Here is a 17013-nt window from a genome sequence, read left to right on the forward strand (position 1 = left end):
CTCACCGTCAGCAGTTCATCGCTGCAGACACTAAAGCTAGGGATGCAGCTAACATACTCTGAGAGAGAAAAGGACTTTCAGAAATCAGATTGGAGCAATAAATTATTCACTTAACATCTCGTATAAAAACCTGGTTTTACACTGCTCTAGAGTGAAATGAGGCGAGTTCTACAAAGTTTGATGAATAGTTAAGACCCTTCGTTCTTTCCCCTTAACTCATCTTCACACTCCTCCACTGTTGCTAGGTAACTGTTGATCCTACATTATGTCTACAATGTTATATGTTATGAGCTGAGTGAGAACTTACTCGTGCAAAGAACCAAATAATGATTTGGAGATTTAAAACTCAGCTTTACCAACTTTTTGATAGATGCCATTGAGGATGATTAGGGGAAGTTCTACCTAATAAGTTTATGAACCTTACTTAACTTGGTTCACAAATTTCAGGACAAAGACACATGGGAGAATCCATGCTTGATTTACCCAGTTAAAGTAAGAGAATTGCTCATTTGAATACCAATATGTTAGAGTGAATGACAACACATAACAGAATTTAACATAACTAAAAGTTGCAGCAGTACATTAATTCTTTTAAAATGGATAAGGTATTATCTGTATTTGCTTGAGTTTTTGTAGTTCTGGAAGGAGCTGTATCCTTTTTTTTAGTTCACTGAAACACCAAATCTTACTTGGAGTAAGGTTAACTTTCAAGTAACTTTACAAATGAATATAATAATGTGACAAATACCATACTAATGTGCAGCGTTCATGCTGGGCATAATTTGACTACTTTCAAATAGGGATTGACCGATAGGGATTTTATAGGGCCGATGCCGATTTTTTTTTTTTTCCTTCAGCCTTAGCCGATGATCGATACGGACTGCTGATTTTCTTGGGCCGATATTTGGAGCCGATACTACTTTTTCTCCCTCAATTTACATCATAAAAATTACACAATAATTATAACAAATGGTATGACTCTCATTTTTTAAAAAAAGGAACATTTCTTGAATTTAAGAAAGGTGACGTAAAACAAGAACGAGTAAAAATATTTAAAAAATATTATATATTGCGAATTGGTGAACGCAGCAGCCCGCATCGGCCAATGCCGATACACAAATTAACCGCAAAAATCATCCGATAATATCAGCCGGCCGATGTATCGGTCTACCACTACTTTCAAATAAGCCGATCTGGTCAGTTCTACAGATCTGACTTTACAATAAAAAAAAAAAAAAAGATAACTTTTACAATTGTATCTTTTTGCATCTCATTAAATTTCTTTCTTTAATTTGTTGTGATATGAACCCCTTGATTACATTTATTTAGGTGAGAAGTGAATCTGCATTAGAGAGAGAAAACTATTCTATTTATTATCTTTTTTGGGCATGTGTTCTGTACATTTTCCCAATGTGTTTTGAAGAGATAAAAAGACAAAATATTTTATTGTATTTTTAATCTTACATTTACAGAAATAACTAAAAGTAACTGTTTTGGTATTATTTAGCCCTGTGCTGTGTTGTCAGGCTCTGGCTCTGTCTGATTAGGATTTTTATACTATGAAAATGAATAATTCACGAGGCAAGTTTTTTGGGTTTGATTCAACTAAATCCTGTCCTCTCTCTCTTTCAGACATTTCAAGAATAACTTACTACGCTGGTGAGTACAACTTAAAACTGAATTTCTTTAATGTGTGCTTAGTGGTAAGCAACGTGCTGATAAACAAAGCATGTGTGTTTGGAATTATTATTCTTTTACACTCTTGTCAGGTTTGTGTTTGAAGGATACGCTGCAATTTTTAAACAATGTTGATCATTTCTAGCTGTACATAGGTTTCATGTTTTATGCTTGAGTTTTGGTTTTTTTTTTAGAACTCTAGCTATTAACCCTTTGAAAGATCAGAATAACTTTCTTTTAAAACTTGACTGAATCATTTGAGTAATATGAAAATAAATCTGTATATTTGAATATTTATTCTATTTTTGAGTAATTGCTGAATTTAGGCATTTACAGTGATGTGCAGCTGTTGCAGTGATACAGTTACAGAAATAGGGCTAAAATTTGGTGTTTTAATGTTTCTGTGGAAACTAAGAATTTGGCATCTGCAAGAAAAACATTGATTTCTTTCTTAAACTTTCCAATGGCTGAAAGTAGCTACAATTGATGTCAACATTTAGAGAAAAGGCAACAGATAGATGTTCCACAATGCTTAGCTTAATGTGTCTCATTGTGTTCCTGTCAGATATCAAGAAAAAAACAAGAGTTGGATTATATCGGCCAGCTTGGCCTGAATGGCCTGGTTCGAAGAGGTGGCCCAGGTTGGCCACATGTGTCATGTTGGCAGAAACCAGGCTGAGTGTGCACACAGTTCAGGCCAGAGGGGGTAAAGTTGAGTTGAGTGGTGGGGTGGGGGGCACTTCTGCTGTGGCCTGGCCTTGAAATCGGACTTTTAAAACAATTTGTCTGCATTTGCTCATCATAAATTAACAGCACAATAATCAAGGAAAGGAAATGATGTGCAGATAATAGAAACCTTAATGACTCTTTTCACCAGTCAACTGTATGTATAGTGTTACATTCCTTAACAGGTAACACTTCCAAACCAGTTAGAACCTTTGTAAACAACAATGCTAGCGGCCCTGCCTTCCCCTGTTTCATTCTGTTCTGTTTTCATGGACCAAATAGTTTCTAGTTTACTCTGTTCATTCCGCTATGGAACAAACATGCTCATGTGCTGAGGGTGAACCCCCTTGTCATCCAGCCTGTTTGGAGGCCAAAGATGAGAAAAACAAAATACTTAGACTTAGCTTGGTTGCTAGCCCTGCTCGGCATCCCCGCTTCTGCTTCCGATCACACTGCTTACGTTGGAGGCTCCACTGGCGGACACCGTGGGTAAGAAGTTCCGCTGCTTCACAGGCTGCTGGGTGTAGCCGGCGTAACAATCCGAAGCTACATAGTAGGTCCAGAGTAGCCTCATCTACTGGACTATAACGGTTTGATTTACCTAAATCTAAGATTGCCTGGCAGTGGAATACTATTTTAGAGTAATTACGCTGCAGGTTCACTGAGAAATTATTAGAACTGACTGAGTTATTTGCTTTTTAATATCCTTTGCTAACACTAGCCTCTGCAGCCGCAGCCGTCAGGCGCGCCGCCAAATACTTATCAATATGGCAATATACAGAGGCCAGCAAACTTACCAAGTTCATTTTATTTACCGTCCGGTTTATTGATATATCGATTATCGGCCCAGGCCTATTCTTGGCCCCAATTATCCATGACTCAAAATAGTTTTATTTGAGATGCAGCCCTCCGTCACCCAATCCCAACCTTATTTATACTTTTTGAATAATAATGTTAGTACTAAATTAATTCTTGCTAATTTATTTTGATTGGCTAGCTAAAACCCTGCAGTGTAGGGAACTTAATGTGTCTCTTGGGCTCAATATTTGACAGCAGCTTTAGGCTAGAGCAGCAAAAAAGCCTTGGACAGGCAGTTGTTTCAAGAGAGAGAGGGAGAGATCCCATTTTCTGAGTTAGCTAACCTAATCCTGATGATTGTATATTTACGTGGATTATAGAATACAGAGACAGACCACCCAGGAAGATTTTATTCACTGTTTTTCATCATCAGACCTTTAAAAGAATTCAGAGTAACTTTTTACTTTTCAGTGTGCTTGTTGTGAGTGTTTCACCAATGGCATTTGTTGCGTTAAAGTGGATATCTTCTTGCGTCTCCATAATTGGTTGTATTATATGATGGGCTGTAAAACACTGGAGTACTACAAGAGCCAATGACACTGTATGCTTAGAGAGGGAGAACAAAGGCTTTTAGTGCCCTGCTGGGGGCAGTAGACCTAAGTTAGAAATAAAATTGTGTGCTTTCAGTGGCTGATTATGGTATAAAATGAAAGTGTTAGAGTTCAGTTGTGGGTTGAATGAGCGTTTTTCCTGCACAGTTTCAAGTCTATGCAATAATCTTTTGGCTACATTGATTTTACTACTCTCATTTGCCACACACACACACACACACACACACACGCACACACGCACACACACACCGTAAACCCATACTTCAAACACTGGTTATTTTGTGGCATAATCATAGAGTCTTATGGCATACTTCAGGTTCCTGCATACACGCATGTTAACTTTTTGCTCGCTCCATTGTTTCTCAATATATCAGCGCACTGTTCTTTCAGTGTACTGTCTCTTTGGTTCACTCTTTTGCTTCTTGCTCAAGGAGTTTGTGGGATAAACACACTGTCCTTGTGTGTATGGTTGCAGCATTGTACGTGTGTGTATGGGGGCGTGTACGTGTTGTACAGAAAGAAAAAGAGAGAGAGAGAGAGATTGGGAATGCGGTTTATGATTTGGCTGCTTCAGAAGGACGCCTATCAAAGCCGGAGTAAAGGACTCAGCCGACAGACCTAGTATTGGATTTCCTGTATCTCTATAGTCTGAATCTCATCCTACCTGCATGGTTGTACATGAGAGTGACGCATTTTTTTTTTTCCAAATTTGATCCTTTTTTTTTCTTGCTCCACAAAACTATTTCAGTCTCCTGCCTAACATCAGGTGCCTGCTGGAACCTTGGTAACTCTGGCAAGCTCGAATCATTTTGGGATAAAGCTTTGGAAAGCAGTAGTTTCTGCCTCTCCTTTTGGATTCCATGCTTAATCTTTCATCCACTCTGGGTTTCTTTGTATGTATTTTTCAGTTTTTAAAAAAGGAAAGAAGGAAACAAACATCTTTATGTTTTGAATTTCATTCTTATCAATATTTACTATTGAGCTACTCTTTTCCTTTTTTTTCTACTGGCTAATTTTGTCCTCTTAGATACTGCTCTCTTTCCTCTCATCCTTCTTTTGCTCAGGATGTTCCATTTCTCTCTGCCGCATTCTGCCCTACATTAGATTTTCTTCACCACAGGTAACAGTTTCTTGCAAATCTCGAAGCCTTATTAAAGAGCTGAACGTAATATCAAGGAAGTCTCCTTATTCAGTAAGGATTGTCTGTTATTCTGGATTTTTGACTTATGACACAATACAAAACCAAGCCTGGCTGCTGAGAAATGACCTTCTTTGAACTTCACATTGATAAACTGGATCAGTAACTCTGCAGTTGATATCGTATGAGGATTTATTGACTTGTGGGACTGCTTCTCGGACAAGGCAGTGAACCGTTTGTGTCAGCAGCTGTGCTCAAAAGTCTATTTTGGACGCTATATCCCAAGTGAAGTGCCCTGCAAAAAAATTTACTCAATTATCCTGCTCCTCAGGGACTCAATTTCCTGAAGGTGAATGGGCAAAGAGTCTACCAAAGAGGAAACTCATTGCACGTCAGTTGAAGTCCTGCAAGGCATTGTGTGCATTGCATGATTTACAGTTCAATTACCAGTTGTGAGAAGCTGACGATGTGGTTCATTGTATATAGTTTTGTTTTATGACATTTTTTCTTCTTCTTTTTAGAAAAAAAACAAAACTGTGACTGTACTTTGGTTATTTCTTTACTTTTCCTTTGGATTCCCTTAGAAACAATGAGAGCCTTTTCCAATAACAGTTTTTTTGAAACGCTTTCACATTTTTTTTCCGTCCTTGGACTATAAACATCTGCCAACCTTCTTAAAAGACACTTTAAACTGGCCCTCGTCCAAGGCCCTATGCTGTTTTCAGGGCTCATCTGTATTGTCTGGGAGCTTTGGCCAGACCCAGAATTGTTCAACAGAATAAATGGAGAACAGTGGCTGCATCCCACTCTGCTGGGGCAAGGGAGCCTGCATTTATGCACGCCACCTACTACCAAGTATGTATTAACAGAGTGCAAAAAACACTTCATGGTAACTTGTTGTTGGTTTGTTGTGCATCTTTAAAAACAATGCCAATATCAACAGTTTTTCCAGTGGTTTCACTTTAATTATCAGCAATAAGACTATAATAATAAGAGTTTTAATAACTCCTGGTTGTGTTCTTGACAACACTAGAAGATTAGCAGTAAGGATGGTTGCACCAATATTTTGTAGATTGAAACAATAGTATTTGTTTATGTTATTTTGTTAGTTTGAAAAATGTTATATGCCACTCCAGATGAGTTTTTTCATTAGAGAGGAGAATATCATTTTTAATACAGTGGAAGAGTTATTTCATAAACAGAACTGGCAATATATTCTGCTGTATACTACACATGTGTACCTTTACTGGTCATATAAGGTAATTCCATATAAACATTATTTTTTATTTGCCTTTCATTTTACACAGATGGGAAAGACACTCTCCTCACATTGTCAGATAACAGATGTAGTTTTCCTTAATATGCATAGGTAGTGCAAATACATTTTATTGTGAACCACTTCATTCTAATAAAACTCGCAGCATTATATCTTATATTCAAGAGAGAGAGATATTAAGTTGAGTCCACAAATTACAAAATACTGGGATAGTGAATAGGCTGACATTATCTGTTGACATGCACAACAACTGCTAAACCTTTTAATAGGATGACGAATAACCTGTTATTAACACAGTGGTATCATCTCTAAAAGTATTGATTGCTTTGAATTAAGTATTCATAACAAAGGTCCACTTTTCTCTGATGAGGGCTGAAGTGCTGCATGACCAGCATTTCTACGGTTGCAGTTATGCATAGCTAACCAGATTAGTTTATTGGGATTTTGTGTGCTTAAGTAACCTTGGAATTCTGTGTGAAAACGAAATGGTGACTTTTTACAAGCCTTTGTGTGTTTTTTGTAGTGTATGTATGTACAGTACATCTATGTGAAAAAATACACATGCAGGTTTTCTGGTATGTCATTGTGTCACCAACATCCCCACAATTAGGTAGGTTATATATGTACGTTATCCCTCTTTATTTTTTTGCTCTACTTTAAACAGACCAGAATTAGGCTTAAAACTCTTGAAAAAGAGGTCTTGGTTCCCTTGTATATATACTTATACAATGTGCATTTGAATGAGATAGAAAGTGAGATGAAGAGTTTGGCATCTGGATAATCACAGCAGCATGCCAAAGTATCTCACTCTTCTTTAACTCTTTTATTCCTTCACATATAGAGCAGTTCATTTGACGTTCATACTGATGTTTCTCAGTAATGTTTTGTATTTGGAAAATGTGATGAACATTTTTTAATGCAACCGTTTGGTTTTTTCCAAGTAGTTTGGTTCCACTTCGAAAACTCCAGTGCAGAGTCTCATGGGTCCACCTGTTGTAAACGCATCATTTATTGGCATAATCTAATATGTGTATGAAATGTGTATTCAACAAAAGTTTTGGCGTGCGCTGCTCATCTCATCCTGTTACTGATACTGCACATCCTTGAAAGAGTAAAGCATATCGATAAGTTGTGGGGGAGGGTATGGAAATTGTTCTGAAGAGAGAAAGATGAGATGTATAGGAAGGAAGGAAAGTGGTTCAATACAACAGAAGGGTCAAATAGAGATGAGAAGCCTGCTGGAACAGCCTTTATAGCTTTAATTATGACAAGAAGGAGAAGAATTTGAAAGTATTTGGGAAAAAAATCAGGGAATAGTACCAACTAAGGACTATATTTGAGGGGAGGGGGATGAAAAGGTAATTCTCTGCTCCCAAAGGATTGGATCAACCCCCAGTAACACATATAAATACAGTGTGTTTTATGAGGAGGTAAACCATCCTGCTGCTGTTGGGATAAAGCTGAACTCTGGCTGCCTGTACAGGAGCAGCTGTCTTCATCTGCAAAGCATCAGTGTTTTTATTTTAAACCTAAATTAGATAGCAATTGGAGTAACTTGAGATCCGATTCAGTTTCATAACAACTTATTAGCTAGAATTATATCATAACAATCATTTATTTTAATAGTATTGTTGCTCTTGGTGAACAAAAATCAATAGGATACACAAATATCGCCAGCATGTACATATTCACTTTTATAGGTGATTCCAAAACTCAAATTAGGCTAAAATACATTAATAATGAGTTTGTAGCTATCATATAAAAATGTTACACTCTGCAGGGTACCCACACAAAAGGCTTAAGATTCATGAAATTAAACTCCAGTTTTCTAACAGGCAGCGTTTCTAAAGTCTACACACCAAATGTAAGGCCTATTTTATCAAAAGCTTTTATGTAACAAGTGGCTATGCTATGTGCCCATGTGATGGAATGCCTACTTTTCTAAGAGGATTTAGAAAAGCTGTAGGTTTGGGCTGGATGTATGCGGGCTTGTACCACTGCTTTTTGAATATGCAGTGCATGTAATGCAACACTGGTGTGACTGATATCTAAGCTGTTCACTGACTGATGGGAGAAAAGTGACAGATAGCTCACTCAAGTTTGTGATACTGTAGCACATGTGATGCAGTGTTTACATTTTTCAAGTTGCATAGTAATTCCTAACACATTTTAGCAATTCTCTCTGGGATAAATTATGTGAGCTGGTGAATGGAGTTAAGAGGTAGACATCTGACTAGGTTGATACCATGGCAACAGTGACATTGTCTATTGAAGATATTTATTTGTTTATTTATTTATTTATTTATTTATTTCAAAAGTAAAAATAAAAAAACAGTCTTAGCAAAGGAGTAGAAGAGAAGATTACTCTTATAGTAATTGCCCTATTGTTGCCTTTCAATACCTTTGGATCAGTCTATTAATATTCAACTTTCTAAATATTTACAGATTTATAGATATTTTTAGGCATTTTATTTTATGTGCCATATTTTCAATATTCACAAAAAGAAAGCGAAGGGAAAAAAAAAAAACAAAAACATTGTTTTCATGTTTGCCCAAATCAAATATCAAACATCTCATTTATGTATATTGAAATCTAATATTCATACTTATTTAACATTGTAGATTTGATGTGTTTCTTAAATTTTAGGAGAGTTCCTGACTTTTTTATTTATTTCTGAAGTGCACTCCATAAACAAATTCCTGCCATTGTTTTTGAGTTAAAGCTGTTTTTTTTTTTTTTTTAAAGATGTTCAGATGAGAGCAGATAGATCCAATAGGTCTAATCTGTGAGATGAACCAGGTTTTTGCAGAAGATGGAGTGGGAAAACCAACTTTTATTATATTTGTTTAATTTTTGCACAAATTTGAAATATTATTCAATGCATTAGTATTGCATGAAAATCGTTTCATAAAAAGCTCAACCAGAACAAATAATTGATGTTCACTTAATTTATAGAAATTAGAATACAACTTATTGATAGATGTAATTGCTCAAATGGAATTTCTCGATAATTTTGCCCGAAATCTTAATATTCAGTATATTCAGTTTTTTTTCTTACTCTTAGCGTATCACTAAGTAATTTGTGTTGTTAATTCTATATACACTGAGAGAAATCAAGCCATGTCGGTATAGTTTACCAGGGTTATTAAATAAATGACATTTCCATCCACAGAGGTAAACATAAGACGATACCTACAGTATAGTACAGACACAGCCAGCTTCAAAAGAAAAAAAGAATGACTGCATGGCCACTTTGTAGAATTAGGGATTGTGTTGTTGTTTAATACATTCACAAATCTTCAGTTTGTTAAGAGTAGATACTGAGTCATGTCATCAAAATGTTCAGCTTTACACTTTGTAATCATCATTTATACTGTATGCCTGCGTGCACACAAGCATACGCTTCATTGGCACTAAGAGACAACTGGAGGTCAAGCTTTAGAAAAGTGCCATGTCAACTTTTTCATAATTGGTCCCAAGAAATCTGACCATGACCTCCTCACACAGTGTATAAATGATGAATGTACAAATTGTTTGTACTTTTTTTAGGTACAATATGCCAAGTAAGAAAAAAACCCAAAAAAAACAACCTTGTATTGCAATGTTTCCGATACACTATACAAGTAAATTATTGGTAATTTTAGTTCATTTACGGTAATTGAGAGGAGCCACAAAGTTATTCTGTGGCTCGTGAGCTCACAGTCAGCTGAAACAAATCCCTGTAGTGACGATGACTCAACAAAACCTGCTGGGATGTTCAGGAAGTGACACAGGAAACATTGTGGATCACAATGAGCTGACAAGAGAAAACTGAAATTAAGTCAGTAACTAATTGGTTAACTGGTAAAAGACGGTCAGAGATTAGAGATTAGTAGCCACTACATATTTATGGAGTTATGCCAGATGTAAAAAAAAAGAGGTTGCAGTATACAAGTTCACATTGTTGTCACTGTTGCATATTAGTATTACTCTTTGCAAGGAAAAGTGTAAAAGCTGATGAATAGTAGGCAAATAACTGAGTGGTACATTTAGGATGAAGAAAATCCCAAGCACTGGAATAATTGGTGTCGGCTTAAAATTCAGTTAAGCAAGTAGCATAAATAATAACTAAATGTGGGTCAATATATCATGCGTAAAAATATTGCAATAATGAAACGTCACAAGATGTATCGTCGATGAGAGGGGAGGGTTAGATATAAAATATTTACACCACCTTTTACACCAGATAGTTTGGGGTTTGCTTTTATTCCTATTTAGTTGAAAAGGTCAATCAGTATGTAAGTATGTCTAGAGTTGATTAGACCGTCGTGAGACAGGTTAGTTTTACCCTACTGATGATGTGTTGTTGCAATAGTGATCCTATTATCGTCTAGTGTATCATCCACGATCCAGCCCCTAGTAATACAAAGAAACCATGTGTGCATGTATAACCCTTAGAAATAGCAAAAAGTGTTTAAGTTGCCCATACAACATGTTATATGCCAAATTATTCTTGCCAAGTTGTCCGAAAGGAAGACCTGAGGCCTGTACTACAAAGCTGGATGAACATATCATATTCTATTTCCATTAGCTGGCTTTACACAGCACAGATACATTCACGTCACCATGGAGGAACAGACAAGTATTCTTAAAATACAAGAATTAAAATCCGTAATCACTGTTGCAAAGGCCAGGAAAGACAGCTGGCAGAAAATTGCCGACTTTCACTGGTGAGATTATACTGAATATTTATTCATCAGACAATATAAACGGATTCTGATCAGTCGGTTTCACTTTATCATGACACAGATAACTCCACATCACTGGTGAGCCCACTGCACTGGTGCGCGACGATGCTCCACACGATCCAACAATCTGGTCATCAATCAAGTTTTTCTAAGAATGGGCAGGCTATTTTCAGAGAGAACTGATTGGTCAGGAGGTGGTGCTTTTATACTGGATGATCTCCTATCCAGAACCTAACCTGCTCTGGACCAGGTGATTTAGGCGTCTAAGAAGTGGAACAGCATCGTAGTACAGCACACACAAGCTTAATCCTGCAAGTTAGTGTGATTAAAGGAAATCAAGCTTTGTAGTATAGGGCCCTGGACACTAGTTTGTGTTAAATATGGTTTCTATTAATTGTTGGACTGAAGTATTCATTCATGTACAAAGTGTAAATGCATTTTTTATTTCCTAAATATTGATACAACTGCTGAAGTGATTTAACTCAACTTTCTGTTAAATTCAGCTGCAGCATTTCCTTGTTAGTATTCAGCCTCACATTTTAGAGCTGGAAGTAAATCCTTTTCAAAGGACATGGGATCTTATCTTGGCTTTTTATTCTAGTTTTTATCTGTTCATATTGAATTTTTTGCATTGTTTCACGGTGGCATTGCTCTCGATCAACAGCTATTGATTATTTTTTGGAAGTGATTAATCAGAGGATTATTTTCCTGAATAATTCGAGCAATGTAGATGCATTTCAGCTTTACATAGCTCCGTTATGTCTTTGTGAATTGTACTTTCCCTGAACAGCAATTTGAGAGACAGCATACGTGTTTAATGGTTCACGATTGTATCTCAGTTATGGGTTAAAATGCTTTGATGAAGCTACTTTTTTCTGTTTTGATGATTTTGTTTTAGGACTTGTGCACAATGTAAGGTATGCTTTATCTTTATTTTCTGCATATTTCCAGAATATGATGGCCAGTTAGCCTCAGCAGGAACGTCAGAGTCAGGCATGGCATCGTCTTCCTATCTTGAACCCAATCTCAATCACTCAGCTGCAGGAGGTTGTGGGGTCAAGTCCCGCTCTGGAATACCTGGTGGTCCGAGTACCAGTGGGTCAGCAGGAGGTCTGGAGCGACCCCTGTGTTCCATGGACCGAGTTCTTAGGATCTTCCACTACTTTGAAACCAACAGTGAACCTTGTACCTGGGCAAGTAATATCAGACACGGAGATGCTACAGATGTCAGGGTAAGATGTAGAATCATTTCTTTTTATATTTGCTCTTCTATTGTTTTCATCCCTTGGGTTTTAATCTATTTTTCCCCACTTTAATTTATTCACTTGTTAATTCAGGGTGTTATTCAAAAGATAGCAGAGATCCACAAACTGCGCTGCGTGTCCTCTTTGGGCCTTCGTCTGACCCATTTGCGCTCTGATGCTTTGCACTGGTTACATCCGGATTTGGGCGTGTCTCATGTTCGTGAGAAATATGAGAAGCAGCATCCCCAGGAGGAGTGGAGGTAAAACTGCTCTGTGATTTTGTTAACGCCTGCTTCTTCTCCTCTTGTCGTCATCTCATGCAAGTAAAAAGTTCTTTAGTGTGAAAGTTACAGCCATTATCAGGTTATTATTTTGCTATGGTAGATAGAATTGAATTGAATCTTTTTATAAACTTGATGATTTTGTTCCCCCAAATACTGTACCTTGTTACTATCAGTGAAAAGGTTATCTCTCACTGTATACAGTATATAGCTGTTAGTTTGGGTATACATGCATGTGCCTTTAATACATTGTTAAGAAGAGATGAACTATTTCATTATATTGCTAGCACCTGTATAACAAAATTGAGAAACTAGAGTCAGTACTTAATTCATTCATCATAATTTGGAACAACTATAACCGATGTACTTAAATCAGGGGTGTCAAACTAATTTGAGTTCAGGGGCCAAATACGAAGTACTTTGATCTTAAGTGGGCCACAGATTTTAGGCGGGAAAACAAGCAATTTCAACATAAAGTATGTACGGCAATAAGTGACAGATATCAGTCCCTGCCGGATTTTCTCTTTTAAATTTCATTGATTTTGTGACCAATTTTGATTTAATTTGGGGAAATAATGTGAAATTATCTCAGAAAAATTTAGTTGTTTGAACTATTTGAGATTTAAAATGACTACAGTCGTGATAAAGCGTGGGAAAATTGCGATGCTCCAAATATTGTTGATTTTCATTACATTTGTGTATTTAGAAAGGCTGAGATATCTACAGCTGAAATATTTGATAATTTAGACAATAATTCAGATTTTCCTGTCTTTTTAACTTTCTCCTGTGGGCCGAATTGGATGGTCAAAAGGGCCAGATTTTGCCCCTTGGCCTTGAGTTTGGCCATGATCTAAATTTTCCATTTAATTGTAATTGTTATTATTATTTTGTATCTCTCAGGACCTTTCATTTTATATTTCTAATGACTCAACTACCTAAAACTTGTCTAAAGATTAGTCCATTGTGCTACATTTGCTGCGATTCACAGGGACAATGAAATTAAGATAATTTCACCCAAACGTTTAAACAACTCACATGCTGCAGTGCAACTTCCCCCAGTTGATGCAACATTGCCTTGCAGGGTTGTTGGGTTCCAAACCCACAGGGTTTTTTTTGCTGCCAAGCTATTGATAGAACAATAGCAGTAGCCCAGGGGATGGAATAACTCTGTGCCACTCTGTTCTCACTTTTTTCTTACTGGCGTTTTTGTTTATTCTCATTCATTTTCACTTTGACCTTCCTCTCCAACCTTTTTTTTTTTCTTTTCCCCAGGACACTCTCTATTTCTACCCTCAAACACACATCTGTTTTTCTTTTCTCACACTTCTTTATGGTTCATTCATTATAGAACGAGGATGGTTTATTCATTTGGTTGGCCATTGTTATCCAACTGTAGGCCTTACTGTCACAGCAGCTCAGTGTACACTTCCCTTCTGACCCAATTCTCTCGGCTGTAGCCTGTGCAGTATGTCACTTGTAAAGTAAAATAGCATGGTAATATGGGTACATCTCTAATACAGACACATTACAGACACAATCTCCTTTTATTTTGTGTGTTTTAACTAGCCCACCCCTTCTGGTCAGTTTTTGGTCTGTAAATGTTACACTGCACCTCACTTCCACCTTAGATTGTGTAAATGTCAGTGTTATAATGGTAAAACTCAGCTTGTAATGCATCCAGCATCTAATGCCACTTTTTAAAGTGTGTTTTAGTCATTTAAAGTCAAAAAAGTACATGGGAATTAAACATTAAAAGGTTTTTCTAACTCATCTTTTAATTTGTCTAATTGTGTTTTGAAGTCAAGAATGTATTTCACTGCTTTTTAACAAATATGCTTTTTTTTTTTTAACATTGCCTGTGTGTATTGACATTTGTTTATCCATGTTCATTTGCTAAAATTGTCTTAGGTATGAGCTGCGGATGCGTTACCTTCCTAAAGGTTATCTTAGCCATTTCTCTGAAGATAAACCTTCCCTTAACTACCTCTATCATCAGGTAAAGCCACACAGTACCATCAGAGACAGAACAGTGCTTTTGTACTCAACACAATACATAATGAATAGAAATAAACCCATTTGCTCAACATGCTCATTATGTTTGTGCAACTTTTACCACTTAGTCAGAGAAAACACATTTATATTTAATTTGTTTACACTTTGAGACTTATTTTTATATTTTATCTTCCAACAATATGTTTTTTTTAGGTAAAGAGTGACTACATGCATCATATAGCAGATCAAGTGGATCAAGATGTTGCTTTGAAACTAGGCTGTTTAGAAATAAGGTGAGAGAATTATACACCCTTTTTTGCTTTCATTGGGATGTAGATTATTTGTCACATCTCTGTCCATTTTTCAGGAGATTCTTTAGAGAAATGCCAGGCAATGCTCTAGATAAGAAATCCAACTATGAGCTACTAGAGTGAGTTTTTTTGTTCATTATTTTGTTTTACCAAGCAAAAATGGTTATTAAAAAAAAAGAAATAAACCAGATAATTTTTGCATTTTTCTGTTGTTTTTGTAGAAAAGATGTCGGTTTGAGAAGATTCTTTCCCAAAAGCCTTTTGGACTCCCTTAAGGTGAGATTCCATCCCTTTAAAAGGTCAAAATCACAAATGATTTGATGTGGAGCTCCTGTTTCTTTTGCTAGGTTAAATTATTATTGGATTATTAATTATCTATAGTCTACTTACAGTGTTTGTGATTTTCCTTTGGGGATTTTCTTTGCTCCAGAGGACTGATCTTTAAAAACGATTTCTCTTTTTCCTCTTTTTCTGCTCTCCATCAGCCAAAGGCTCTTCGTAAGCAGATCCAGCAGACCTTTAAACAGTTTGCTAACCTCAACGATGAGCAAAGCATCCACAAGTTCTTTGAGATTTTGTCTCCCATCTACTGTTTTGACAAGGAGTGCTTCAAATGCGCTTTAGGGGTAGGATTGCTAATTTCTTAGCAAGAACATTGCATAAAAACTTATTTTCTACATTCTCAATAACTGGGAGTGCTAGATTAGATAAGAGGTAATGGGTGTAATATCAAAGGCTTTTAACTTTCTCTGGTAATTTTCATAAAAGTTACTGACATTTTTTACTTCGACCACTCTTGGGTCATTGCAATCAATAATACAATGCAACATTGCCCATGATAATAAAATAATAAAACAGTTTCTTCTCTCTCTCTCTCTGTGTGTGTGTGTGTGTCTCTCTCTCTCCCTCTCTCCATCTTTAGTTAAGTTGGGTAATATCAGTAGAGTTGGCTATAGGACCAGAGGAGGGAATCAGCTACCTCACAGATAAGGGCTCAACGGTGAGTATGTATACTGAGAACATACCCCACAATGTATACAGTATATACAATATGTACTTCCCAATCCTACTTTCAAACAAAACAAAACAACCAATCAACAGTACCGCCCTCTACTGGTGGATTTGGCTGGTGCTCAGATACGGTCTTACATTTTGCTTCATGACTTACACTAATGCTCTCACATAAATAAGAATTTGTCACTGTAATAAATGCTGTCTGCCTTATGCCTGCAAAAAAAAAGAATTATAATGTGACCTTTAATGCTAATTTGATTTATTTAAAGTGATTTATTTTTCTGTTTGTCTTTGTTTCTGCAGCCAACACATTTAGCAAACTTCAATCATGTTCAATCCATTCAGTATTCAGCTTTGGAAGAAAAAGACAGGAAAGGCATGTTGCAGCTAAACGTGGCAGGCGCTCCAGAGGTAACACACTTTCATTCAGATTTACACTACCAGTCAAAAGTTTGGACATACTTTATCATTGAAATGAAATGAAAAGGTCTGTGTGAACTTTTGACTGGTATATATGCGCTCACTTTTAGAAATCTTCACTCTACCTAGTTAAAGTAGCGTATGAATGTTTTAACTGAAAGGTACCTAGCCTTAAAGGTAGGGTAGGTAATTTTCTCCAGATACACTTTTTAAGTTTTTTGGTTGAAATTTTCTTTATGTCCTGACAGAAATTAAGATCGAATGTGTTCTGAAAAAGGAACAAAGAAAATCCGTCATCTGTAGCAGCTGTAAACCTGTAAAAACCTCGACCAATGAAAAAAGACGGTTTATTTTTTTATTAATAAATCATGTCTCCCTGTCTCCCTGCTCGTTCTCGACCCCTCGCGTGCGCTAGCCCACACTGAAAGCACTTCACCGGTGACAGAGTTAAAACGGAGTTTTTAGTCACGTATTTTAACATATATAATGATAAAGTTTAGTGTTTACTTAATGCTGAATGAAACATGAAATGACATCATTTCTACACAATACAAGTGATGAGCTTAGGTCTGCTATTGGAGCAACGGAGCTCGTGCATGTCAGTGAGGGGCGTGCCTTTAGAGGGAGCACAGAGGGGAGGGGGCGGGTAAAAGCGCAGCACTCGGAGGCTACTTTCAAAATCATGCTAGTTTTTGAAAATTACCTACCCTGCCTTTAAACAAAGAAAAGACATAAAGCAATTAATTTTTCAATTATTATTTTTTTTACTTTTTAATCTAGCTTATACTGCATCAAAT

At 36.6% G+C, this 17013-nt stretch overlaps 1 protein-coding gene across 25 annotated transcripts in view; it reads left to right on the plus strand.

Moving 5' to 3' along the window:
- The window catches only part of LOC114478369 (focal adhesion kinase 1-like), a 68615-nt gene that overhangs the window by 11693 nt on the left and 39909 nt on the right, over nt 1-17013 (plus strand). For 7 of the 25 annotated variants that reach the window (XM_028471398.1, XM_028471405.1, XM_028471400.1 and 4 more), the window contains exons 1-10: nt 5273-5805; nt 11906-12186; nt 12292-12458; nt 14388-14475; nt 14685-14764; nt 14839-14901; nt 15004-15058; nt 15268-15408; nt 15705-15782; nt 16100-16207. In XM_028471398.1, the coding sequence (XP_028327199.1) occupies nt 5733-5805; nt 11906-12186; nt 12292-12458; nt 14388-14475; nt 14685-14764; nt 14839-14901; nt 15004-15058; nt 15268-15408; nt 15705-15782; nt 16100-16207 (1134 nt within the window). In that variant the 5' untranslated portion in view covers nt 5273-5732. Of the gene's footprint in view, nt 1-1632; nt 1660-5256; nt 5806-11905; nt 12187-12291; nt 12459-14387; nt 14476-14684; nt 14765-14838; nt 14902-15003; nt 15059-15267; nt 15409-15704; nt 15783-16099; nt 16208-17013 lie in introns of those variants that run through there. The other 18 variants (XM_028471383.1, XM_028471385.1, XM_028471394.1 and 15 more) reach the window with 7 other exon arrangements.

This window comes from Gouania willdenowi, chromosome 16 (genome assembly GCF_900634775.1).
Source record: "Gouania willdenowi chromosome 16, fGouWil2.1, whole genome shotgun sequence".
Lineage (NCBI taxonomy): Eukaryota > Metazoa > Chordata > Actinopteri > Blenniiformes > Gobiesocidae > Gouania > Gouania willdenowi.